This window comes from Medicago sativa, chromosome 7 (assembly GCF_051527215.1).
Source record: "Medicago sativa cultivar Bolivia chromosome 7, Bolivia_mono, whole genome shotgun sequence".
Taxonomy (NCBI): domain Eukaryota; kingdom Viridiplantae; phylum Streptophyta; class Magnoliopsida; order Fabales; family Fabaceae; genus Medicago; species Medicago sativa.
In genome coordinates this window covers 97,044,944-97,069,696 of record NC_140755.1, presented here as the reverse complement: position 1 = coordinate 97,069,696, position 24,753 = coordinate 97,044,944, and the positions used below count along the sequence as shown (strand labels likewise).

Below are 24,753 nucleotides of genomic sequence, written 5' to 3'. Positions count from 1 at the left end.
ATGGGCAAAAACAATTACAACAGTCGGTCTTCATCTTCGAGCTCTATGTACAATGATGAGGTGAGAGAGCTTCAATGTTGGTGTCCTAGAATTTGTGTTGTAAGAAAATCCAACACTGTCAATAACCCAGGAAGGCCTTTCTATGCATGCCCTCTTCTAGGCCTTCATCTTCAATGTTGGCTACAATGATGAATCAAACCCTTCTGTCAAAAAATTTCAATTAAATTGGTCCTTGAATTATATGCATATCCATTATATCGATCCTCAAATTAGTGAAAATACCATCAAATAGGTCCTTGAAATTTCTCAACAGATATCATTGTGATCCTTGGTTCATACATTTGCTTAACAAAGTAAAAAGTAATAGACAGACACTTTGATTATAAAAAGACAGACATTTGCATACCATCATAAGTCATATATTTGATGTTCATAAGTCATTACATAGCCAAAAAAATAACATTACATAGCCATCAAGTCATCAAATCATTTGATGTTCTTAAGTGATTACATATCCAAAAAAGCATAAACTAAACAAGTCCAAAAAACAATAATTAAACTTGTCCAAAAGCATAATTTAAACAAGCATTAATGCTTTGGAAATCCTGGAGTTGGGATAAACTCCATGTATTGGGGTTGAGTAGAAGCGGATGACCCGTAATTTGGATTTGGAACTTTAATAACTCCAGGAGCAGTTGGATTTTGTGGAGCATGACCCCTCAGTGGTGTTTGTTTATGCCTGTCATTTGAAATCACTGGTCATCTCATGCCATATTTCCTTGTACTCATTCCCTAAAATAAAATCAATCAAATCAGACCTTAAATTATAACACTATCCATCAAATCAGTCACGTGTCTGCCTTGTTGACACGTGTACAGGACAACACAGCATGCAAGAGGACACGTCATCACCACTAACGGAGCTTTTGGACGGAGGGACCATTTTGATGGACGTCTGTAAAATTCAAGGACTAAATAGATATTTCGCAAAAATCAGGGACGAATTTGGCCGATTTTTTAAAATTCAAGGACGAATTTGAGGTATTAGTCATTTTATATTAAACAAAAAATTTAAAACTGTCTTGAGATTTGAACCCTCCGATCAATTGAATTCCACTCGAAACACAGGAGAAACCAAAGGAACCATGGCTAGAAAATGCGAGCTTAGGAGAGCACTTTCATCAATTGTGTAATGTGACTGAAGATAAAGAAGTAATGGTATTAGATATTTGTCAAGTAGGAAATGGGAGATTGGAATGAACGAGAGATGGAGGAGGCAGCCATTTCAATGAGATGAACAATTATTTGATGAGCTCACGACAGTTGTGGGCAGAATGGAGATGATGGTAGCAGGCGATGGCATTTGGATATGAAAGGAAGGTTCGCTGCAATATTTTGCAATCAATATAGCAGGGTTGAAACAGTTATAGGCAGCATGTTTTCTTTATGTAGTGTAAGGAATATAAGTTGATTGTTATCCTCTGAAGTCTGAACTACATTTATATCAGTCATTGGTACATTATGGATCAGGCAAAATAAAAGTGCTCAAAACAGAAAACGAACTAACTAAACCAAAAAAATAGTCCATCAGAGAGCCATATGAACAATCTACCAAATGAAAATAAAGAAAACCATAACAAAGTGCACTATAATTACAATTCAAAACAAAAACCAAAGAAGTAGAAGAAACCTATCTGCAAATAATCTTTTATAGGAACACATGATATCCTTATCACTCCAACCCCTATACCGTTGCCCAAATCACCAAGTCACCTTATCACTCCCTAGCCTTTTGATCAAATGATACCAACACTTGTATCAATTAAGGAGACACAAGTACAAAAAGAAGATGGTAGAGAACTTCTTCCAAGGGGAGTACCAACCTCATAATCAGTGTGAAGGGGAAACAAAAGATCTTAATCCTAACCGAGTAATCTCTCAGCTTCATCAACACAGTTTCATCACAATTTTCAGAAGAAAATAGACACTGATATATGGTCACCAGTTTCATATCTAGGAAAGATCAGACCGAAACTATCACCTAATTTATTAAATGTTCACAAATAAAAAGCGCAAGATGTGCTTATAATAGAATGAGATAACATAATAAAGTTGTTATGAGAAATCTCTCCTGTGATGTTTCCATGATAACATACTCTCAGATGAAAAACTTTATGTATTTTGAGCATTTACGTATTAACATGTATACAAGTTCAAAATGTTCTCTACTACTTATAGTACTTGCTAAGAAGCTTGAAGCATCAGTGGAAAACTACATAATATTGCAACTGCGCATCACAACTCTCAGAGTCAATAGTGAGAATCCCCTTATCCAAGCTTCTCAAATTGAGAAGGATTTATTCATCATCGTCTCTCATACATGTTTAGAAGTACTTTCATACCAGAGACTGCATAGTCGAGGAAACAACAACTCTTAAAAGGTGCAAGAAGCTTTAGCATCCTAACTGCTAATTAAAACAATTTCTGAAATAATCAGACAACTCACCTTTTGAGTTTGCATATTAAATTTGATTTACAATGTCAGTGCGTAACAAATAAAATCAATGAAAAATTACAATAGAATAATGTATATAATATCGAATAGATGTATTGGCCTAGCGGCAAAGTTGTTTTCATTGTCCCTGTGTTTTTGAATTGAATCCATGTTGCGCCGCTTTTGTAATTTTTAAAAGCATAATTTCTATAGTCACGTCACTAATCAAACTTGGCCACATTAACATTTCAACGCCTTCAACGCCTCATTCAGACATTCTAGTCTTGTCAAAAAAAATTAATGCATATAGGCGAACATTAGAAATGTGCAGAACTAAAATGAAACTTTAAATAAAACTTAAAATCAACTTAATTGACCAAATTTAGATTTCTTTTTTGACGATCATGAACTAAAGTTAGATGTGTATTTGCACACCCTCAAATGCATACAGGGCCACAGTTAATATTGATACATAAGGAAAGTGAAACAAAAGTTTAAACAAAAAAGTGATGATAATAATGAGAATGAGAATTATGATAACAAATAATATGTAACAAACATTACAATCACATAGTAAATACAGCACAAATATGCAGATATATCAACCTAAAAAAAATAAAACAAAAACCAAATAGTGGCAAGCCGTGCGTAATATAGTACCTTAGAAATTCTCAGGACTATCATCCAATTGTTTTTCGTTTTCTATGTCAACCTCTAAAATCTCCTGAAACCAAAACATAAAAAGTAAACAAGTTTTGTAATCTTGAAGTTTGCTTTTGCATTTTGGGTGAAAAATAACAAGACTAAGAAAGAAGCACAAGAGAGAAGAGGCTTACAGGAATTCTCTGTTTGAGATAATTAGCAAGTCTGGCAAGGACAGTTGAACGTTTGTGCCAAAACCGACCCTTCAAGCTAATGGTCACGTAAGGTCCATCCAACTCAACCAGTTCAACTACACCTGTCATACCAACAGAAGTGTCAAAGATCTGACCAAGCTCACCTCGAGCATCGACCAAAGCCTGTCTTACGTTGTCTTCTGTGAGGTCAAGTGGCGGTTCAACTGAAAGAGATGCTGATAAAGGCTTCAACTTCCTTCGCAGTATACACCCTGTTGTACTCATGAGAAGTGGATAATTGAGCATGTGGGTGTTGGGTGTCATGAATGGAGGTTGTTGTGTAGAGTAACTGGTAGGGTGGCATAGTTTAAGTGAGCTACAACACAGTGACAGTGCCTTCTGGGATAGAGACATACTCCTTCAATCTGCACTTGCTATATGCCTGAATTTCTATAGCAAGAGTTTCAGACACGAAACAGCTCAACCAAAGGAGTGTTGGGAATAGGATATGGATAATGAACACAGAACACCCGTAAGCACTCAACTAAACAAAAGTACAACTGTCTGACTCAGCCAGTAAATAAGTTCACTAAAAATATTACTACTATCTTTTTAGTTTTTAAAAAAAAAAAAAGTGGGGTTTTTCTCACAAATGAGATCAAAAAGAATTTTGAGTAATTAAAACTATTCTCATAATGCGTTCGACACATCTTCGGTGGGTCAAGATTATACGGTCAAAATTTTAAGCTCAATGTTTACTATTTTAAAATAAATTAAAAATTTAATTGAAATATAAATTGTTTGATCTTGATTAAACGATCACAGATGTGTCAAATATGTGAGCGCAAAATACTTTTTATACAGCCTAGAATTTGATTTACTCTAGTTTGTAGGATGTTCAATGGAATCATTGGTAAGTAAGACCGTAATTTCAATGGATTCCAACTAATAGTAAATTGTTTCATTGAGTGATTTGAAAGAACATATGATGCTTAAAAGATATAAACACTGCCAAAAGAGAAGACGTTATAGATAGTCAGATAGAGCCTAATGTAATAACTACAAGCACCGTGTGGCGTAACCCATCGTACTTTCAGAACATATGTTAACTACAAGCACCATGTGAACTAGTCAAGGAGAGAGTAACGATAAAGACAATGACCTACCTAGTTACACGTTACATGTACTTACCTGGTAGTGGTGAGCGGTAACATTCTTTTTATTTTTCCGCATAAGTTACTTACACATGATGTAGCTTCTAAGTACACCTAAAATTGGTTTCTTATTCTTTAGATGAAATAGCTCCTTGCTTACTTAAATCACAGAACAAGGGCAACTTAAAGTTCCATTATAAATGAAAGTATTATTCGTACACATTCATGATATACAGATAAGAACAGAAGAAATGGAATATTAATACATAATTCACTCCAAAATCAAGGTGTACACCGATATGCTTTAATAACAACACTTTTGCGCATCATAACTTAAAATGGCTTGAATTAGATAAAACAAAAACCTTTTACATCCCCAATCGATACAGATGAGCAGTTAATACTCTTAAGTGCTACTATTAGCCACACTACACCGCAGAAAAGTACTCTTTGCTAAGTTTAGGGTCTGGTTTCATGGACTTCTCACCAGGCTTCCACCCAGCAGGGCAAACTTCATCGGGGTTCTCCTGCACGTATTGCAAGGCCTGCAAGTCCAATGCATATATGGGGACAAACATATTATTCAAGAGTAGAACATAGAAAGATAAAAGGAAGAAGAGAAAAAAAAAACAGATGACTAAATGTGGTCATTCCTGGTATGGTGCATTGGTGCAAGCTACATATAATTACCTGGAGTGTTCTCTTTGTCTCATCAACACTTCTACCAATTCCGAGGTTGTTGATGGTAGAATGTTGGATAACCCCTTCCTTGTCAATAATGAACAATCCTCTCAATGCTATCCCCTAAATCATCGAAACATTTGCAATCATCGACACAGATCCGAAAAAAAGTGGAATAAAAAAAACAGTTCACAATGTCGCATTTGAAGCTACAGCCTAGACAAAGCTATTCACTACTTCATGCAAGATACTAAAGCTATTACCTTGAAAGCATCCTATATTTCATTCCAGATAATATATTGAAATTAAAGTACAAAAGACATTGAATTTGATAGGAAGAAAATGAATAGACCACAGTTTAGATCGTGGTGTCAAAATTTACCTGATCAGGAATGAGAACACCATAAGATTTTGATATGGATTTGGTGACATCAGATACTAAAGGATAGTTCAAGTCACCGAGACCACCGGACTTTCTGTCTGTTTGAACCCATGCAAGGTGCGAGAACTACAAATATAACAATAGCACCGATAATCAAGAAGAAGCAGACTTTAGGAGTGCCTTTGGATTGGACATAAAAAGATAATTGTGACTGTAGACATAGTATAACATTACATAATGCATGCATGTGCTAGTAGGAAATTTGTGTCACACTACATCTGTAGTCAGAAGATCAAGGAAAACACATTTGCAATTAACAAATTTTGAATGAGTTCACCAACTGATATTTTGACTTTCCATTATTTAGGAAGGAACTTCCCCAAACTATTCTATTCTTCCATACGGATGTAGCCGGTTGCAGAGGAAAATTAAAACTAAGGAGTCCAGTGGCGGAGCTTGATTGAAATTTGTAAGAGTGACATATATATATATATATATATATATATATATATATATATATATATATATATATGAGTTAGGATCCGTTTGACACCAGGTGTCAACGAATTCGTTGACACCAAATCCTAACCATTCTTTGTTTTGATCTTAATGGCTCACATTTATTCATTTCATTGTTAAGGTGGGGACTCTTCAAAGAAAAACATATCACACTCTCATCTTCTTCCTCCCTATGTCTGGTATCCTTACGGTCAGGTTCTTCCACACAATCAAATACCAATTGATCATAGCAAAAAAAACAGATTCAATATAAACAGAATCATAGCAATAAAATATAAACTTATTACGTTCTTTCTGTAGCAATAAAACGTGAATCTGCTACCATAGTTTCATCGTCTTTCTTGCCTACTCAAATCCAATTCCTTAATTTGATCCCAATCTCATAGCTCCCATGTTTCTTAATTAGATTTAATTATTTTAATTGAATCGAATAGTGGAATCCCATGTCAATAATAATACATATTATAACTTTTTTGCAATCAAATATTGAATTGATTGTGGCTATTGCACCACACCACCAGTGAAGAAGAATCTGAATTGTTGTTGGCCATGGATACACGAAGTTAATTCTTACAAAGTAGAATTGAGTAATTCATGGACGTTGGTGTGTCTCCAAAGAGATGGTGTAGAAAATTTTGGGGATAATTAGGCGGAGATTAAACAAGGCAACAACTAGTATGCGAGTCACCTCACATTAGCAATTTAGGGAATAATTAGACACCATTAGATTAATTAAATGGATGGATCAGATTTGGTGTCAACGAATCCGTTGACACCTGGTGTCAACGGATCCTGTCTCTATATATATATATATATATATATATATATATATATATATATATATATATATATATATATATATATATATCAGTATTGCTTATTATTTATAAATTAGTTTGCTGGTCTAGTGGTTAGTTTTGCTGCGATTTTAACCTATACAAACTGAGTTTAAAACTGACACTCAGCATTTTTGCTAAAGAAAATGTAAATAAAAGGGTTCAGACTGACTTGAACCCTCAACCTAGAAACTACACAACGCACTTAACCACTGTCAGGTGCAAATTTCATGTCACAATTTGCCTAGATTAGTATATATAAAAAACGTGAAGGGTGCCACGGCATTAACCCGGCCCATAGAAGCCCCGCCACTGAAGGAGTCCATGCAGATTTCCCTAGAACTCCTAATCATGAACTATACATGTGCGGAAAATATGTAAGACAGTAAGTGGACCAAATCTTTGAACACTCTTTATTTTCTTCGGTAGCAGATATGCATAGGCATGCAGAAGTAACTCATATCAAGATAAGAAATGACAGCAAGCAATGACATTTTTCACTAGACAAAATCAGCAACATGAACCAACAATGTCATATCAATAAATTATAAATGTCTGGGGAAAAAATTATATATAAGAGTTAACAATAGAAGGACTAATTATTAAAATTAAGGTCAAAACTAACCACACTGTCAACTGAAACACCCAATATCTCTGTATTAAGTTCCGCAAATTCTGCATGGCGGTCACTGAAAGCAGTGATTTCTGTAGACGAGAAACAAATGTTAGGGTGAACAAGAAAATATTTGGCATCTACAACTATAGTTTACTAAAGGGTCGACCAACCTGTGGGGCAAACAAATGTGAAGTCCAATGGGTAGAAAAAGAGGATAACATATTTCTTCCCAATATATTCAGATAGTTTAACCTGAAAAGACATTGCTTTAGTTAAAGATAAATAAATTATGAAATAAAACAATTCATAAGCAAATGTCTGTCTACCTTGATAAACTCCTGATCAAAAACAGCCTCAGCTTCAAAATCTGGCGCAGCGTTCCCAACTAATGGTAGTTCGCTCTTTGATATAAAAAAAATAAAAAATTAATTCACAGATAAAAGCAAGAGAAAAAGTATGCTCTATAGCTTGTGCTCTCAACTTTAGTAATGAAGTTACAACAGTCAATAATTGGAGATGAAGACCAGCACGCAAATGAATGAAATATTCTAGAGATTCCATTTCAACGCTTATAAGCCTCAAGGAGGAAGAGTCGGGAATGCCATCTTGTTTTTAATTATTCAAATTCTAATTACAAAATTTACAATCATTACAAAAAAAAAATGTATTCACTGCAATGCAACAATGGCTCATATTTGTTACGCGTCTCACATTGGAAGATATAAGGTCTGAACATGGGTTTATAAGTGAGTGCAATCTTCACCTTACGAGTCGGTTTTGTAAGGTAAAGTTTGTCCCAACCTAAAATTCTAAGATGGTATCAAAGTCTATCCAAAGATTCATTGGGCTACCTAATGTTGTGCATGTGTCCATGAAAGCAATGTCTCTAATACGTTTTCATTTACCATTTTACCCTATACATCTTAGCCTCTATTTGGTAAAAGTTAGCGAATAGCTGATAAGCTAGCTTATAGCTGATAGCAGATAAGCTAGCCGATTGAATTTGTAGTGTTTGGTTAATAAGCTAGCCGATTGAATTTGTAAAAGATAGTAAATTAGCCGTTGTACTAGCTTATAAATATGAAATGACATAAAGATAATATATTTAGTTGATATTTATTTTTTTTCAATTAAGAATACATGGGTAAAATTTGAATAGATAATGATAAGTTATAAGCTATAAGCTTAAAGCTACTTGAATTAGCTTATCAAAAAACGTTATAAGCTCATAAGAAAGCGATTGTTACCAAACGGGTCATTTTTAGTCAAATGGACTTATAAGACATAAGCTATAAGCTAAAAAATTGGACTTGCCAGATAGACCCTTATACTACATTATAAAAAGTCATACAAATTACTCATTCAAAAGCACTTTTGATAAGTACTAAACAAATTACATTATGTGATACATATAATTGAGAAAAGTTATCCAAACTCATTTTAATGAAACTTAATTTTGCAAAAACAAGTATAACCGAAAGTAATTTTATAAACTCAAATCCAAACATAGACTATCGCATCTATCAATTGATAAACTGGACAATGCTCTGCAAACAGAAATTCAACCATAACAAAACACATAAGCTCAACAAAGAGGGGTTGTTGAAGAGCTTACAGAAGCTTTAACGACGAAACTGCGGCGAGAAGAAGAGGAGCGGTTGAGGGAAAGAGGGAGGGAAGTGCGTAGTTTAGGGAGAGAATTGGAGGAATTGGGGATGGAGAGAGAAGAAAGATGTGGTGGAGAAGATAATTTGGGAGAGAAGAGGATGTTAGGGTTTGAAGATAAGAGAGAAGCAGATGGAGCTGAGCAGGCCATGTTTGAGTGAGTGTGATGAGCCTGTGAGGTAGAAGAAGCCAAAGATAGAGAGATAAAGTATATTATACCTCAGAGGCTCCAACCCCACCTAAAAAATAAGATGGATGTTACTATGCTTCACCTCCACCCATTCGGACACTATTTCAAGTTTCAACTCACTTTGTTTCATCAAATACTCTTTGTCTCCTAGGATAGCACGTTTAACTTAACAATTTCGGCATTTTTTTTTTATTAAGGTAGAACTTTTTTTTTTTTTGACAAGATTCAGGTGGAACTTGTGAACTCCCTTACTAGAAGTATTTGTTATTTGAAAAATGGTGTTTATACAACCATATAAGAAAATTCTCAACAACAAAAAAAATAGTTTTATTTATAAGAAAATGTCACAATTTTTAAAGTATAGTTATTGTTTATAAGACTTTTGTATCCTTTATTTAATGACTGTCTTTTTAATATTAATGGATGTGTTTAATGTTTCACAATTTTTTACTATAAAGGTATATTTGTAAAAATATTCAAAAAGTTATAACAATTAATAATTGTATTGTTTTTATGTTTTTGTTTTTCTTCTTACGATAAGAACCGAAGGGAGTAGTATATTAGTAGTATCTTAGAAAAATTCACATAAAAATGTACATATTCACTAACCATTTTTCAATAGTCGTTGGTGTCACTTTTTTTTTTGTTACAATATTGCAAACAGAAACAGAAGAAAACAGGAAAAAAGAAAGAAAACAGAAAAAGAAAAAAAACAGCTAGCTCCTAATAAAGAAGGTGCCTAGCGCATCAGCTTGGGGAGGAGGTCGGCTGGAGGCGATTGGTGGACGACAATATCAACATCTGAATTAGCTCCGAATTTAGCAAAAAAATCTGCACATTGATTTCCCTCTCTTAGAGTGTGATGAAGAGAGATGTTCCGGTTAGCTAGCAAGTCCTTGATATTTTGTATAAGAACGGCGTAGATGTGGTATTTCGGGGTGTTATTCATGATTAGATTAATGGCTAGGAGAGAGTCCGAGTAGCACATTAAATCATTCATGTTCGTTTCAATAACCAAATTCAACCCTTGGTAAATAGCAGTTAGTTCAGCCAGCAAGATGTATGTCGCGTTTGGGATGAAACCAGAGAAGTCTGTGATGTAAAAGCCCGCGCTATTGCGGACAATACCACTGTAACCAGTGCGAGAAGGAGTTCCTATGCAGCCGCCATCAACATTAAGAATGTAATTTTGGTGATTTCTGTTTTTCCATTTAACAAAGCGGTCAGAATGTGTCGAATTGTCTTCACTTTCAAAAGTCGAAATGATTGCATCAACTGTTGAAGTATTGTTGTTGCACAACTGAAATAGAGACAAGTTTTCATTATTAAGGCACATTAAGTTTCGGTGTCTCCAAACCCACCAAAGATCGGTTATACTAGTGCGGGAGCCAGATATACCGAATTTGATCCAGTCATAAGCTGATGACGCAATGACGAAGTCGTTACCTGAAAAACCAATTTTCTGCCAGATGCACCTAGAAAATCGACAGTCCCTAACACAGTGGATGATCGTTTCTTCTTCTTCTCTGCAACGAGCGCAGGTGGGAGAGGGAGCCATGTTCCTGTGGTGAAGCAGGGATAGAGTGGGAACAACATTTTGACAGGCAAGCCAGATGAGGAATTTATACCTCTCTTGAACCTTTAGGCTCTGTTTGGTAAGCCCACCAAATGAGCTTATAGCTTATAGCTTATAAGCTCGTTTGACAAAAAAAGCTCTGTTTGGTAACGATCTTTTACCACGAGCTTATAGCTTATTTCCCGAATTTCCACGAGCTTATAAGCTATTTTTCAGAAGCTACTTCAAGTAGCGTTTGAGCTTATAGCTTTTAGCTTTTTATCTTTTGTTCCATTTTTACCCTTATTATTTTAACTAAAAGTCATATTTGCCCTTTATCATTTATTTATTATACTTAAAAACAACTGCTGCTGGACGGCGTACATGCTTCTCTTTAACATGTTCGGTATCACAACAACGCTAGTGACATATGATTTTCCTAAAAAAAAAAAATGACCTATGATTTTTATAGGTATGCATATATTATAGATTGCGTATTTTCCCGTCAACTTTTTTTTTTTTACGTAATTTATGTTTCTGGTGCTATTCTTTTAACACTTATTTCTTTTATCATTTTGAATCCTATTGATAGAGATTACGTATTTTATGTTTTTGTTGCTATTCTTTTAAAACTTATTTGTTTTATCATTTATAATCCTATTGATAGATTATTATTTTTTTTGGTTTTATCCTTCGTTTTTTTAACAATTTTTTAATCTTATGAATTGATTATTTTTTATTTTATTCTTAAAATAAATTCGTAAACTTTAGTTTTTTTATTAATGTATAATAACTGGAAACTGAATCGAAATAAATTGAAAATAATTTTTTACCGAAAAACAATAATTTAATAAAATACAAACAGTTATTAAATTTAAAATATTTAAATTATCAAATATCTTAGTATAAATTTTATATGAATTAATAATGTCCTTTTATGTAATTTTACATTTATCAGCTAGTTCAACCGCTATTTTACCAAACACTTCAACTAGCTTATCAGTCATCAGCTAGCTTATCAGCTATCCGCTATTTTTACCAAACAGAGCCTTAATCTCTGAATCCAAGACCAAGAGAGGTGAGTGATGGGATCAGATGTCGGATCTCTGTGAGTGATAAGCCAATTGTAGCCGCTTTTTGTGGAGTACGTGCCATTTTTGTTTTGAGACCAGATTAAAGCATCCTCAATGTTGTCAATAAACTGAATATGAATATTGTTTATGTGATTCTCGACAGCTGATGGGAGATTAGTGTAAAGCATCTGAGTGCGATTCACATTAGAGGGAAGAACATCTCTAACAGATAATTGGAGATCATGAATAACAACGGCAGGAACATAATTACCAATTGGGTCGTGAGAGTTCCAATTGCTAAACCAAAAAGATGAGGATCCCGAACCAATACGCCAAGTGTACCCCTCCTTGAGAATATTTTCGGCACGGATAATTGAAGACCAAGTTGGGGAGCTATTGTCGTTGGTGTCATTTAGCACAAAAAGGAATAGTAATAAATCTTATTTTCAATTTAAAAAATAATTTTTATTATTTTGTCAAAATAATTTTTAAAATGAAACTTAAAAATTTTATGTGAAATATAAAGGGACAAAAGTCGCACATAGCTCATACAACAAAGGCCAAAAATATAATTAAAAAATCAAAATAATAAACATTAACATGAAAATACAAATAACATTTATTTTTTAAATGGTATGGAAAAGAAAATAATAGAATGGAAAATGTTAACTTGTACTCTTAAGGTACAAGTTAATGAGTCAAAAGTGAAAATATTTTGTTGTAATAAATGCATTTAAATTTAATTTTTTCACTTTTAATTAATTAAATGTGCAAAATTTAAAATAATGTTTTTATTTTTTGGTTACTTAACATGTGCTCTTAGGGCATAAATTAGCATGACCTTGATGAAAAAGGTGTTTGTGCTTGGAAGGTCTATTATTGAGTGGCTTCTACATTATTCATGTAAAAGATCCACTATCAATACAAGCTGCAAATAAAGAAATCAAGGAAACTTAAGACACTGATATCGCACCATTAAATGATTGTTTTAATAAGTTTCATCACAACATGCCTTTCCTTTATTTTGTACCAGACCACAATGTATTGGGTTAGCTAAATAACTTTGTATAACTTTGTACTATTTTTTAAAGAGTAAATAGTAATTTTACTTTCTGACTCTGTACCTTGCTGTCACAATGTATTGCTCTCACTTTAGCCTCTAACGTTAAATAATTCTTTTTTTGAGAGAACGTTAAATAATTCTGTTAAGTAATAATGTGACACAAGTTATACGATGACATGACATATGATATGTCATATAGACCAAAATGAAAGTAGAAAATAGTCATTTGATCCCTAAACCAAAAATCAATATCCCCAAATTGAAATATTTATTTATAAATTTTCATTTTCTTTAGCACACTTTGTGCTAGGAAAGCCTTTTTGATGTGGTAATATATTTCATTTTAACCTCTTCAAAAAAAAATATTAATTTGGTAAAATTGTTTTTTTTTTTGAAGGAATAATTTGGTAAAATTGTTGATTTGTCTATTTATTTATAAATTTTCCTTTTCTTTTTTTGACTAAATTTATAATTTTTCTTTTTCTTTTTTGGGGCAAAATTTATAATTTTCTTATTAGGAAAAATAGATGAAGCGAATTGGAATAAGCTTTAATGGAAATAAGCTATAGTAGGAAAAATAATAATCCGTGACGAATCACAAACCAATCAAAATTGCCAAACACGTGATTGAGAATCTGAATTTAATTAATGCACCCTTATTTTAGAATTAGTAATAGTATTCAACTTGGAGCGTAGAGGAGAATCTGAATTATTATGGAAAAAAAGATAAAGACAAAAATAAAAACATAAAAAATAATTCAAACAATTGATAAAGACAGCATCAATATTTTATATTTATTTAAATATTTTCATTTTCATTGTGCAGTATTTATCACCGTGTCTTGTTTTCCTCATTTTTTGTTTCATTCAGTCATTCCAAATCACGTGTTTCTCGCAACTTAAAACATGGCTGATTCCACCACTGCCACCGCAGCCGTCAAATCACCCCTCCGCCGCCATAACTCCATATCGGCGATAACACCAACAAAGCCACCAATACGCACATCAAGCTTGGATTTAGAGCTTCTTCTACTCAAATCTCCTTCTTCTTTCACTTCATACACATCACTCAGAGACATGCTTCCTTCTCCTCACGCCGTCAATTCTCCGACCGCCTCCTCTGCCACCATGAACTCCGGCTATGAGATCTCAATCCGCAACCGTCTTGTTAAGCAAGCTGCTAGGTCTTATCTCCAGCCCATGTCATCTTCCGTCGGGAACTCCTCTGCTCCTAATTTCCTCCGCCGCCTTTGGTACCGTCTCTCCTCCGCCAACCACCTTACGGATTGTTTCAGCTCCATGGTTTCGGGTTTTACCCAGATTTTTTATCGGATACTCCATGCTTTCAGTGGCCAAGTAAGAACATAGCACACTATCCTTCATAATAATAATGGAGTGGAGTAGTGGACTCTTATTTTGTAATCCATTGCTTTTTCTTAGATTGACTTTCAATATTGAAGAACATATACGTTATGTTTCTCAATTTTTATTTTTATTTTCTACTATTTCCCTTTGCATAGAGTTTGTATAGTTTTTGCATATGGTTCTCAATTGTTATTATGCCTCAAAATCAGAGTGAAATCTAATAAAAGAATAGTCATTTGATCACAATTCACAATGGAAATGGACAAAAACAAAAGAAATCAATCAATCTTCAGAAACACAATGTTAATGTTGCTCTTTACAAGAAAGCATCAGCAATGGTCAAATGGTCAATTTTTTTTTTTTTTCTTTCTTCCATTGCTGGGCTTGATTTGAGTATGTACAAAAATGTTACACTTCAACAAGAAGTGGACTTAATAGGCTTCCAGATTGGGCTGTATCACTGTATTGATGTGGGTTAGTTCAACTTAGTTGGACTTTGGAGGTCCCTTACTTCTTCTTGCGGCCCACGAAATCATTTTGGTGGAGTTCAAACAATGCTGATCGTATTTCAGGCAATGGTGGGGCACTAGGAACAGGATTCATCCCATCTTTTTTCTGCAAAATAATATTATCCTTAGTAACAGTACTGGCAACAACGATTTAAACATTAAAAAATGACAAGCAAGCAATGATTTAAAATTGATGGTCAAATGTATGTAATATACTATGCTTGTTCTGTGATTGTGACCTGATTCAGTATGTTTTGTTTGGCAACTACTATGTTTTTTTGTACTCTGTTATTACTTATAGACAGTTGAGATTAAGCCATTTGGAAACGTTTTAAATTAGCTATTGGCTATGAAGCACTACTGGACAGGTTGAGTCGTCGACACCGGTGATGATTTTAAAAAATGAATTAATTGAATGTAAGCATATGTGTTGATGTTATGTCGGTGTCGGACACCAACACATGTCGAAGTGTCAGTCACGAGGTGACTTTGCTTCATTAGTCAATTTAAAAATGGTTTAGAAGTTTCTGCAACTCACCTTCTTGGAGGATTTGCCGGATAATCTCTTGGATTGAGCAGCCAAGTGATCAATAACTTGAAAAAATGCAGTTTGCCCCAACTCAGTGCAATTTTGCCAGTAAAAAATTGCCAAATCCCATCCTCTAACTCTCCACTCTTGAAACTTCTTGTCAAAGTCAATTTCATTCTTAGATACATATGGTCTCAACACTTTATTATAAACATATCCTGTCCCCTACATCAAGCAACATTTATCTCATTATCTAACTGAAGATTAAACATAACTTTCACTTTCCTTGGTAAATGTAAAAGAAATTAAACACAAAAAAGTGTTGAGAAAAAGAGAATATGTTAAAGTTGCCCAATAGTTACTGTCTTAAGCATATGTTATGTTCTTCTTACCTTAGTTTTGGGATACCACATGTATATGAACAGGGCAAGCTTCAATTCTCCATACATGGGCAACCTTCAAAAAGTTCCAACGTTAATTTTTTGTACAAATCTTATTAATCAAAATTGATCAATATACAAATGACTAAAAAAACTCAAGCACTCACCATCCAATAACCACATCTGCAAACTTTTCCAGTACTGTGAAAAAAGCTACAATGATCCTACAAATTAAGGATGAACAAACACATAAATCCAACAATGATTATTAACTCCATTTGCATAGCATATAATTATGCATACTACAACTAAGTGCTTAAAATGAATACTACCAAACATGCTTCTGAAAAAGGTGCACATGGTTCTATTCAATGATTGAACCGCTTTTTAAGTTATTGACCTTGATTTAACCATTTAAAAAGCAGATCTGTTTCTTGGCACAAACTCAGGGACTTATTCTTAATCATTAGTAAAGCTCTTTACCTATTTCTTTTTACTTTAAACATTCGCTGCAAACATGTTTGCCACGATCCACAACAATTTCAGTGCAATTTTATCATGTAAATTTATTTAGTGACACTAATTATATCAAAACAATCACACAAACAAGAACATTTCAGAACTGTATTTTCAATGAAGATGTAGAAGAAGAAGGTGAATGATGATTATATTTATACCAGTATTGACACCAGAAACGAAGTTCATCCATTTCAACCTTGTTTCTCTCAACGGTTTTGTAGCATTCAAATCCAGGATATGCATATCCAAGAAGCAATCTGAAATTAAAAATGAAACAAAAGCTTTAGATTATAATTATACATGTAATTAACATCATCAACATTTAATTTATTGAACTATGCAGAGAAGAATCAGAAAATGGAAACAAGAAGAAATTGAAAAAGTAGCAGTATACTTACATAAGACAACGAGTAATGAAATCCCCTAACATTTTGAAACCTTAGAACAGCACCAACAACAACAATTCATCAAAATTCCGAAACACAAAGCATGAAATAAATAGTATAATGATGTTAAGCATTTACCTGTTGGTTCTTTTGTTTATTTATTAGTCCCACACGCGTTTGACAGAGTCCGAAACTGAAACCGCTTAACTGTTGAAGAAAATTGACAAGTTCAAATGAGAGTTTGAAACTTTGGATTTGGGAAAAAAGGTTTAATAGTCTTGTATTATTCTATATGGAAGAAGGCCTGATGAAGAGAGAATGAAAATGATAAGTCAGATCAGAGGAGGAATAACTAACTTCCACCGTCTAATATATAAAGGAATTTTGTTTTACTTTTCTCAATTGAAATGATAAAATAAATTAAAAAATCAAAAGGAAGAGAGAGAGAGAGAGAGATTTCTTGCCACGTACGCTTTGATTTTCTTTAATCTTAGACGCCACTCTTGCTTGCTTGGGGTTTTGGTTTGGGGATATTCTTTCTGTTCGTATCATAGAATCACCGTTTCGCAGTTAATGCACGTACCGATCTATTTAAACCCCATTTCGTATACATTATACAATTATCACTTGTTACTTGTGAGTTTTGTTTGTTAATCATTTCTACCGTTTCCTTTATGACAATGATGTTTTTACATGTATACACGACACCGTATAAAATATATTGGCACAAAATTGACATTAAAATACGGTGTCAGTGTCAAATTCTAATGTCTAAAAAATGTTCCAAAAATACTTTAGCGGGTCACAATTAAACCCCTGAAGTGTATATTTTGGTCTTAACCATATGATTTTTAGGGAAAAGAACTTGTGTTGAAACAAGTTTTTTCCTTGCTCATAATATTATTTAAAAATGAAGAAAATGTCCACACACGTAAAAATAAATGGAATTGGCTTTCTTTATTTAAAAAGAAAATTAAATGGAATGGATGGAGAGGTTAGGTTGGGATGTTGGGGGGAGGGCGTGGGTGTGGAGGCGCCGATTATTGGCGTGGGAGGAGGAGAGTGTGGTGGAGTGCTCTGTTATGCTTCTCAACGTTGTTTTGCATGAAACAGTTCAGGATACATGGCGGTGGCTTCCCGACCCTATTCACGGTTACTCGGTTCGGGGAGCTTATCACTTTATCACTACTTCAGGGGCAGTTGTTGACAGACATTTAGTTGATGACGTTTGGCATAAGACTATTCCTTCGAAGGTGTCGTTGTTTGTGTGGCGTCTCCTTCGAGACAGATTGCCTACCAAAGATAATTTGGCAACGCGGAGGGTCATTCAAGCAACTGATACGGGGTGTACAGCAGCATGCGGCAACACGGAAACAACAAAACATTTGTTTTTGGGGTGTGATATTTACAGTTCTCTTTGGTTTTTAGTGTTACATTGGTTAGGGATTTCATCGGTTTTTGCGGATGAGCTTCGACATCATTTTTTGCAGTTTATGCATATGGCTGTTTGCCTAGATTTACACATAATTATTTCAGAGTAACTTGGTTTGCTTCTGTTTGGGTGATTTGGAAGGAAAGAAACAACCGCGTGTTCAATAACGTGGCACATATCCCTTCTGTTCTCCTGGAAAAGGTCAAGTTAAATTCTTTCTTATGGTTGAAATCGCAAAAGGCAGTTTTTAGTTACAGTTATCATGATTGGTGGAAACATCCGCTCTTGTGCATGGGTGTCCACTAGATTTTTTGTCTTTGGTGGGTGTTTTTTGTTAGCCCTTGCTATGTAAATATTGTTGGGTGTTTCACTCTTTGCACACCTTGTGCGGGGTGATTCATCGTTGTTAATATATATCATTTTAGTTTGTTAAAAAAAAAAAGACTAGACTAAATCAGTGTTGTTTTAGGAAGGTAGATTAGTTAGTTGATATAACGCGCATTGACTTGTTCATAAAGAGAAGGGTTGTTGAGCCAACTAAGCAACTATATATGTCGTATAATAAAGCTTTTTACTGGTTTTTGTCATTACGTGTTCGTCATCACTTACCTTCATATATCCATCGTAGCGGCGAAACCCAATAAAATTGTGTGATTCGTTAAGTTATTAGAGTATATTTAAGTGAAGGATAGGGATAATAAAAGTTTCATTCATAAGTTATTATAGTTCATGATGTCATCCTAAACACAAGATAAGTATCAAAGTTGGACCAGTGATTTCAACTTGAATTGAAGGAGAAAACTTCCACGAACTTTTCACACAAAATTATGGAATGGAATAGTATATAATAATGCATGAAAATTTTAAATTTTAGTAGTAAACTTCCCCGGACCCCGAAACTTTCCCACGAAAGTCAGTATTATTAATATGAGAAATGTTAACTTGTGCCCTAAAGGCACAAGTTAATGATTCAAATATAAAAAAAATTTATTGGAATGTGTGTATTACATTTAATATTTAAATTTTTAATCATTTAAATACACAAAATTTTAGAGAAAATTTCTTCTTTTAGGTTTCTTAACATGCGTCCTAAAGGCACAAGTTAACACTATCCTATTAATATATACAAGTGGTCTATTATACTTATGGTTTTCGGATAATCATTGTTGGAAAAACATAATAAAAAAAGAAAGTGGTGAAGATGACGAGGGAGCAATTTTAATTGTATAAGAGTTCATTTTAAGACTTGTTAATGGATGAGGAGGACTATGTTCTCTAATTGAGTATGAGAAATGATATTTGTACAACCAATTTTTGACAACTGTTGTGACAACCCGCTCTCTCATACTCACATGTGTTTTTATTCTCTCTCTTCTTCATTCTCTCTCTATTCTTTTTATCCAATAAAAAGAGAGAAAAAGGGTTGTCACACAAGTTGTACAACAATTGGTTGTACAAATATCACTCCTCATTGAGTATTCCAGTATCTAGTAATGAAAGGTCGAATGATATTATTACTTTAAAATGTCAATGGTGTTCAGGTGGAAGGGGTGTCAAATGTTAGAGCCATTGTATTGAATTTTTTTCCTATTCATTTAACCTTACATTCAACGACTCCAATTTAGAAGGTGGCGGACTCATTAGTCTTGATGGAATTAAGTATGATGGAATTTAAAAACAATTATTTTATGTTAATTCTTTTAATTTTAATTTTTTGGTTTTGGAGTGCCATGTGGCATGAATTAATTGGGCCACGTGGAACTCTGTTAGTTTTGTTTTTTTTTTTTTAACATTGAATTAACAGAAGGACTAAAACCAATTTTTTTACAAACTACAAGGACCAAAACCAAACAAAAAAAAGTGTAGGGACCAATCCCAAAAACTGATGAAAATGCAAGGACCAAACACACATTTAAGCCTATTTTTAATGCTAATGGGGTGGTGGATGAGACACGCAAATTAAAGGAGTTATTGTTATTTAAAGTGTATTTTGAAGAAGTTTACAATTTGGTTGATTGGAATTGTCTCCAAGTGCTATCGAGGAAAATGAATTTTCCAATGTTGCGGCATAAGTGGATAATTGAATATGTGTGTCTAGGACAACAACATCGATTCTTTGTAAACGGTAGTCCCACCAATGATTTTTCTTTGGAAAGAGTGTTAGGACAAGGTGATCCTCTATCCCCATTTTTTTTTATAGTAGTTGAAGGGTTGAATGTAATGTTAAACACTGCTGTAGAAGTTGGTTTGTTTTCCGATTATATAATCGTTTAGGCAGAGGGGGTGAGAATCTCTCACCTACAATTTGCTGACAGCACTTTAATCGGATAAAAGCTAAGAAAACGTTAGAGCTCTGAGTGCCAATCTCTTTCTCTTTGAATAATTTCGAGACTGAAGGTGAATTTTAATAAAAGTATATTGGTAGGGGTGAACGCGGACAACTCATGGTTGACTGAAGCGTCGATGGTTATGAATTGCAAAATTGATTGCATCCCTATTGTGTGTCTTGGTCTCCCAATTGGTAAAGATTATTGTTGGTTAAATTTTTGACAACTTATGCCTGATCGTAATAAAAAGAGGTTGTTTGGATGGAAAACCATAAGCAATGATTATTTACACGTTGGATATTTGTTCTGCTTGCAATACGAGCACCCAAAGCATGAAGTTGAGATTAGTTCTTTAGACATGTAGATGTATTTTTTGTTTAGTGTGAGAGATCCTAAATTAATTTTTTTTCATTATTCATATTTCTATCATGTTGCACCACACACGATGACAAAATAAGAAACCTTGGGAGCACCACCACCTACTCATTTACAACCAACACCACCTTCATGACCACCTCCGATCAGAGTTTCATTTCTAAAGTATGATGCAGGAACCAATAAGCCTGATTTTATGTCGTTTTTCTAAATCTAGGAAATCAACCTAAAAATCCTATTCATGATAATAGAGCTTATATTTTTTTAGTGATTGTATTTTGGATGATTGTATTTAAGTATGACACTAGTATTTAGACCCGTGCGATGCACGGGAGGTTAGATATGACATTAATTAATAAATAAGGTAATCGTAAATGAAACAATAATAGTTGTAAGTGAGCATGAATTAACGTGTCCAAAATAAAACCAATAAAACCCTGAAGTAATTTAGAATTCTCATTATCACATTGGATAGACAAATAAAAATAACCAAATGCAACTACTAATATAAGTTTGTCTTGAGTAATAATATACAAATTTGTGGATAATAGAGACGTATCAATTCTCAACAATTGAATCGGTAAAACTCAGTTTTGTGTCCATGACTTTTGCTGATTCCAAATCAAAAATTCATCATAAAGATGATGATCAACCTGGCATGAAATAAAATAAATTTGTATGATTATGCACGATTATTTTAAATGGCATAAGGTATAAAGAGAAATACAAATTACATAACCATATAAAAAAGTATAAGAAAAATGCATAACATAATGTTAATTTGTGAAACAAATTTAGTTGATAAGTTTTGACTTTTTTGTCAACAACAAAATTCTAAATATTATTTTTTACACACGCGTGTGCGCCCACACACACACACACACACACACACACACACACATATATATATATATATATATATATATAGTTCGGAAGAAAGGCATTATTTTAAATAAAAGTGTTTTGAAAAACATAGCTAGATGCACGCAACAATAAACAAATAAAAAATATATACGAATATGTATATGTGTAAATTACCTATCTTAAATTCTGAAAGACTTCTTTGTAGACAACATTATTAGTTTTGTTGGAGACACGTCCTTCGTCATCGCAAATCAGCATCATCAACCCAGCACGTGAAGTAACGCGTGAAAGAGCAACATATAACTGTCCGTGTGAAAATATGGGTTTTGGAAGATATATTCCAACATTTTTAAGAGATTGTCCTTGGCTCTTATTGATAGTCATCGCAAATGAGACCATAATAGGAAACTGTTTACGTTGAAACGTGAAAGGAAGTTTTGTATCAGATGGAGATGGAGACAAAGTCAATCTTGGGATATATACCTTTTGTCCAATATTGTTCCCTGATATTATCTTTGCCTCAAGTACGAAATTCCCCATTTGCATAATTATAAGGCGCGTACCATTGCATAATCCTAATGGTTGATCAATATTTCTCAATAACATAATTGGAACTCCAACCTGGAGATTTAACTCATGGTTTGGCAAACCTGAAGATTTGACGGTGTTCAAAAATTCTGGAGTGAGAATCTGATCAGGACCATTAATATTTTCATCCTGTGTAGACGGACTATCAGCACTTAAGTATGTTTTTTTCTCACCAGGAATCATCGATAAAATGTAATTGTTCAGTGAATCATCAATATCATTGGTAGGTGCTAAAATTGCCCTATCTTGAAAAAATGAAATATCACTCATATTCTCCAAAAGTGATGGATATGTGCTATTAACAATTGAAGAAATTAGGTCACCTGAGTTCTTGATCAACATGTCATCTGGTATTTCAATTTTAGCTTCCCCATCATTGTTGTCTCTAATATTTCCATCTCCAACATTTAAAATCCAGTCAGCGAACTCTTTGAGTTCATTGACATCAGAACATGAAGAACCAGTTTGAAGCCTCATGTTTTTGGTCAATTTTAGGACTCGCCAATGTTTCCAAAGGCGCGATGAATTAATGCTAGCATCAACAACATCATGTCTTGGTGCTCTTGGAATGACCGGAAGAATTTGCCTGAAATCACCACCCAAGACAACCACTTTTCCTCCAAAAGGAATATCCGCACTTCCAAGATTAGAGTCACGAAGTATATCCCTAAAAGTCTTATCAACTGCTTCAAAGCAATGCCTATGAAGCATCAGAGCTTCATCCCAAATAATAAGTTTTGACTCAACGATTAGTTGCGCTAAAGGATCATCTGGCTTGATAGGGAAAGTCGAATTCTCGAATAAGTAATGTGTTGTCCTGCCACCTGGAATAAGTAATGCTGCTATCCCATTTGATGCTATCGTCAAAACAATTTCTCCTCTGGATCTAATTGCTGCAGATATCGCTCTCCAAATGAAGGTTTTACCGGTTCCGCCATACCCATCAATGAAGAAAAAAACCACCGATGTTCGCATCCACAAAACTCATGATTGTGTCGTATATGCTCCTTTGTTCTTCAGTCATTCTGGAAGTTAATTTTTTGTGCTCCAGAATTAGATCACGATGATTATAGTAAGCTCGTTAGAAATAAGTTGATTGTAAGATTCAGGATTCAAAGGCATGTTCACTTGAGGCATGGTTTCAAAAAAAAAATAGACTTTTGTTCCTTCTCCGCAACAATTTTTCTATCTCCACCAAAGTTAAATTTTTCAATTCATCTTCAGTCAAAACCAAATCTGTTATATAGAGTAAAAACATAAGTTAAATATGATAATAGTAAAATTCAATATTATAAACAATGAAGCAAAAGAAATAATGAGAATTGAATATACCTGGAATTTTCAGGTGTCTTCGTTGCCTATATAAAATGTCATCACTTAAATACTTTCAGGTATTTATCCAAACATAATCTGGACTTGGAATTTCATTTGACAGCAATAAAGTTGTAAATAAGATCCTTAGAAAACTACCTGTGCCCCACTGAGCTGCTTCTTTAATTACATCAATCTGCTCTTTGTCATCAAACAAAAAACAAATAAGATTATGAAAGAAAAAAAAACAAAAAAAAACAAACTAAGATTATGGAAGAAAAAACGTATTTAGTAGTTTATGGCACAAATTAAACAAAAGTTTGTTCAATTGCTTAAATATATATTATTAAATAGTAATGTGAAAGAAAAACAAAATAAAATTATGAAAGAAAGAAAAAAAACAAACTAAGAGTATGGAAGGAAAAAAAACGTATTTAGTAGTTTATGGCACAAATTTAGCAAAAGTTTGTTCAATTGCTTAAATTTTTTTTAGCAAAAGTTTGTTTAGAAAAACATAGTTAACAAAAACAAAAAAACATATGGGGATCGGTGTTTATATTGCCAAATAGATAGAGAAAATAGCACTACCAAAAAAATAGAGAAAATAGAAAACAAACTATGCTGTCCATCAAACAAAAACAAAATAAGATTACGAAAGAAAAAAACCAAAAAAAACAAACTAAGATTATGGAAGAAAAAAAAACGTATTTAGTAGTTTATGGCACAAATTTAACAAATGTTTGTTCAATTGCTTAAATATATATTATTAAATAGTAATGTGAAAGAAAAACAAAATAAAATTATGAAAGAAAAAAAAAGAAAAAAAAACTATATATTATTAAATAGTAATGTGAAAGAAAAACAAAATAAAATTATGAAAGAAAAAAAAAGAAAAAAAAACAAACTAAGATTATGGAAAGAAAAAAAAACGTATTTAGTAGTTTATGGCACAAATTTAGCAAAAGTTTGTTCAATTTCTTAAATCTTTTTTAGCAAAAGTTTGTTTAGAAAAACATAGTTAACAAAAACAAAAAAACATATGGGGATCGGTGTTTATATTGCCAAATAAATAGAGAAAATAACACTACCAAAAAAATAGAGAAA

General features: G+C 33.4%; 6 protein-coding genes across 13 annotated transcripts; 2 read left to right on the top strand and 4 right to left on the bottom strand.

The window, feature by feature from the left end:
* Positions 1 to 397: 397 nt before the first annotated feature.
* LOC146910829 (uncharacterized) lies at positions 398 to 3,853 on the bottom strand. 8 transcript variants are annotated; one of them, XM_085725683.1, is made up of 3 exons: positions 3,331 to 3,853; positions 3,155 to 3,218; positions 398 to 2,777 (listed from the first exon to the last, which is right to left on the bottom strand). In XM_085725683.1, the coding sequence occupies exons 1-2, from the start codon at positions 3,742 to 3,744 to the stop codon at positions 3,156 to 3,158; spliced, it is 477 nt and encodes a 158-aa protein (XP_085581809.1). In that variant the 5' UTR covers positions 3,745 to 3,853; the 3' UTR covers positions 398 to 2,777; position 3,155. The 8 variants fall into 8 exon arrangements, with proteins under 8 accessions (XP_085581809.1, XP_085581807.1, XP_085581813.1 ...); XM_085725681.1 differs by having other exon boundaries at positions 398 to 792; XM_085725687.1 differs by having other exon boundaries at positions 398 to 739.
* A 796-nt stretch (positions 3,854 to 4,649) lies between these two features.
* Positions 4,650 to 9,364, bottom strand: LOC146910828 (2-Cys peroxiredoxin BAS1, chloroplastic-like). Its single transcript, XM_085725680.1, has 7 exons — positions 9,134 to 9,364; positions 7,845 to 7,919; positions 7,689 to 7,770; positions 7,528 to 7,607; positions 5,548 to 5,673; positions 5,175 to 5,288; positions 4,650 to 5,029 (listed from the first exon to the last, which is right to left on the bottom strand). Exons 1-7 carry the CDS (start codon positions 9,332 to 9,334, stop codon positions 4,913 to 4,915), a joined length of 795 nt encoding a protein of 264 aa, XP_085581806.1. The 5' UTR covers positions 9,335 to 9,364; the 3' UTR covers positions 4,650 to 4,912.
* Positions 9,365 to 13,894: 4,530 nt separating this feature from the next.
* LOC146910827 (uncharacterized) lies at positions 13,895 to 14,675 on the top strand. The gene has a single exon (XM_085725679.1). It carries the CDS (start codon positions 13,971 to 13,973, stop codon positions 14,430 to 14,432), a length of 462 nt encoding a protein of 153 aa, XP_085581805.1. The 5' UTR covers positions 13,895 to 13,970; the 3' UTR covers positions 14,433 to 14,675.
* A 13-nt stretch (positions 14,676 to 14,688) lies between these two features.
* Positions 14,689 to 17,316, bottom strand: LOC146910826 (putative HVA22-like protein g). Its single transcript, XM_085725678.1, has 8 exons — positions 17,224 to 17,316; positions 16,891 to 17,056; positions 16,765 to 16,804; positions 16,525 to 16,623; positions 16,015 to 16,071; positions 15,860 to 15,923; positions 15,477 to 15,692; positions 14,689 to 15,044 (listed from the first exon to the last, which is right to left on the bottom strand). Exons 3-8 carry the CDS (start codon positions 16,794 to 16,796, stop codon positions 14,937 to 14,939), a joined length of 576 nt encoding a protein of 191 aa, XP_085581804.1. The 5' UTR covers positions 16,797 to 16,804; positions 16,891 to 17,056; positions 17,224 to 17,316; the 3' UTR covers positions 14,689 to 14,936.
* Positions 17,317 to 17,729: 413 nt separating this feature from the next.
* Positions 17,730 to 18,293, top strand: LOC146910825 (uncharacterized). Its single transcript, XM_085729469.1, has one exon. It carries the CDS (start codon positions 17,730 to 17,732, stop codon positions 18,291 to 18,293), a length of 564 nt encoding a protein of 187 aa, XP_085585595.1.
* A 3,144-nt stretch (positions 18,294 to 21,437) lies between these two features.
* LOC146910824 (uncharacterized) lies at positions 21,438 to 23,313 on the bottom strand. The gene is made up of 2 exons (XM_085729468.1): positions 21,925 to 23,313; positions 21,438 to 21,539 (listed from the first exon to the last, which is right to left on the bottom strand). The coding sequence occupies exon 1, from the start codon at positions 23,311 to 23,313 to the stop codon at positions 21,925 to 21,927; it is 1,389 nt and encodes a 462-aa protein (XP_085585594.1). The 3' UTR covers positions 21,438 to 21,539.
* Between the last annotated feature and the right edge of the window lie 1,440 nt (positions 23,314 to 24,753).

Coding starts and splice junctions, on each gene's coding strand:
- LOC146910829 (XM_085725683.1), bottom strand. CDS start 3,744: ATGTCTCTATCCCAGAAGGCACTGTCACTGTGTTGTAGCTCACTTAAA. Junction 3,219..3,330: donor ATCTCAAACAGAGAATTCCT/GTAAGCCTCTTC, acceptor TTTTGGTTTCAG/GAGATTTTAGAGGTTGACAT.
- LOC146910828 (XM_085725680.1), bottom strand. CDS start 9,334: ATGGCCTGCTCAGCTCCATCTGCTTCTCTCTTATCTTCAAACCCTAAC. Junction 7,920..9,133: donor GTTTCGTCGTTAAAGCTTCT/GTAAGCTCTTCA, acceptor TTTATATCAAAG/AGCGAACTACCATTAGTTGG. Junction 5,289..5,547: donor GTGTTCTCATTCCTGATCAG/GTAAATTTTGAC, acceptor TCGATGATTTAG/GGGATAGCATTGAGAGGATT.
- LOC146910827 (XM_085725679.1), top strand. CDS start 13,971: ATGGCTGATTCCACCACTGCCACCGCAGCCGTCAAATCACCCCTCCGC.
- LOC146910826 (XM_085725678.1), bottom strand. CDS start 16,796: ATGTTAGGGGATTTCATTACTCGTTGTCTTAT. Junction 16,624..16,764: donor TTCATTACTCGTTGTCTTAT/GTAAGTATACTG, acceptor TTTTAATTTCAG/ATTGCTTCTTGGATATGCAT. Junction 15,045..15,476: donor CCGGCAAATCCTCCAAGAAG/GTGAGTTGCAGA, acceptor ATTATTTTGCAG/AAAAAAGATGGGATGAATCC.
- LOC146910825 (XM_085729469.1), top strand. CDS start 17,730: ATGGAATGGATGGAGAGGTTAGGTTGGGATGTTGGGGGGAGGGCGTGG.
- LOC146910824 (XM_085729468.1), bottom strand. CDS start 23,313: ATGCGAACATCGGTGGTTTTTTTCTTCATTGATGGGTATGGCGGAACC.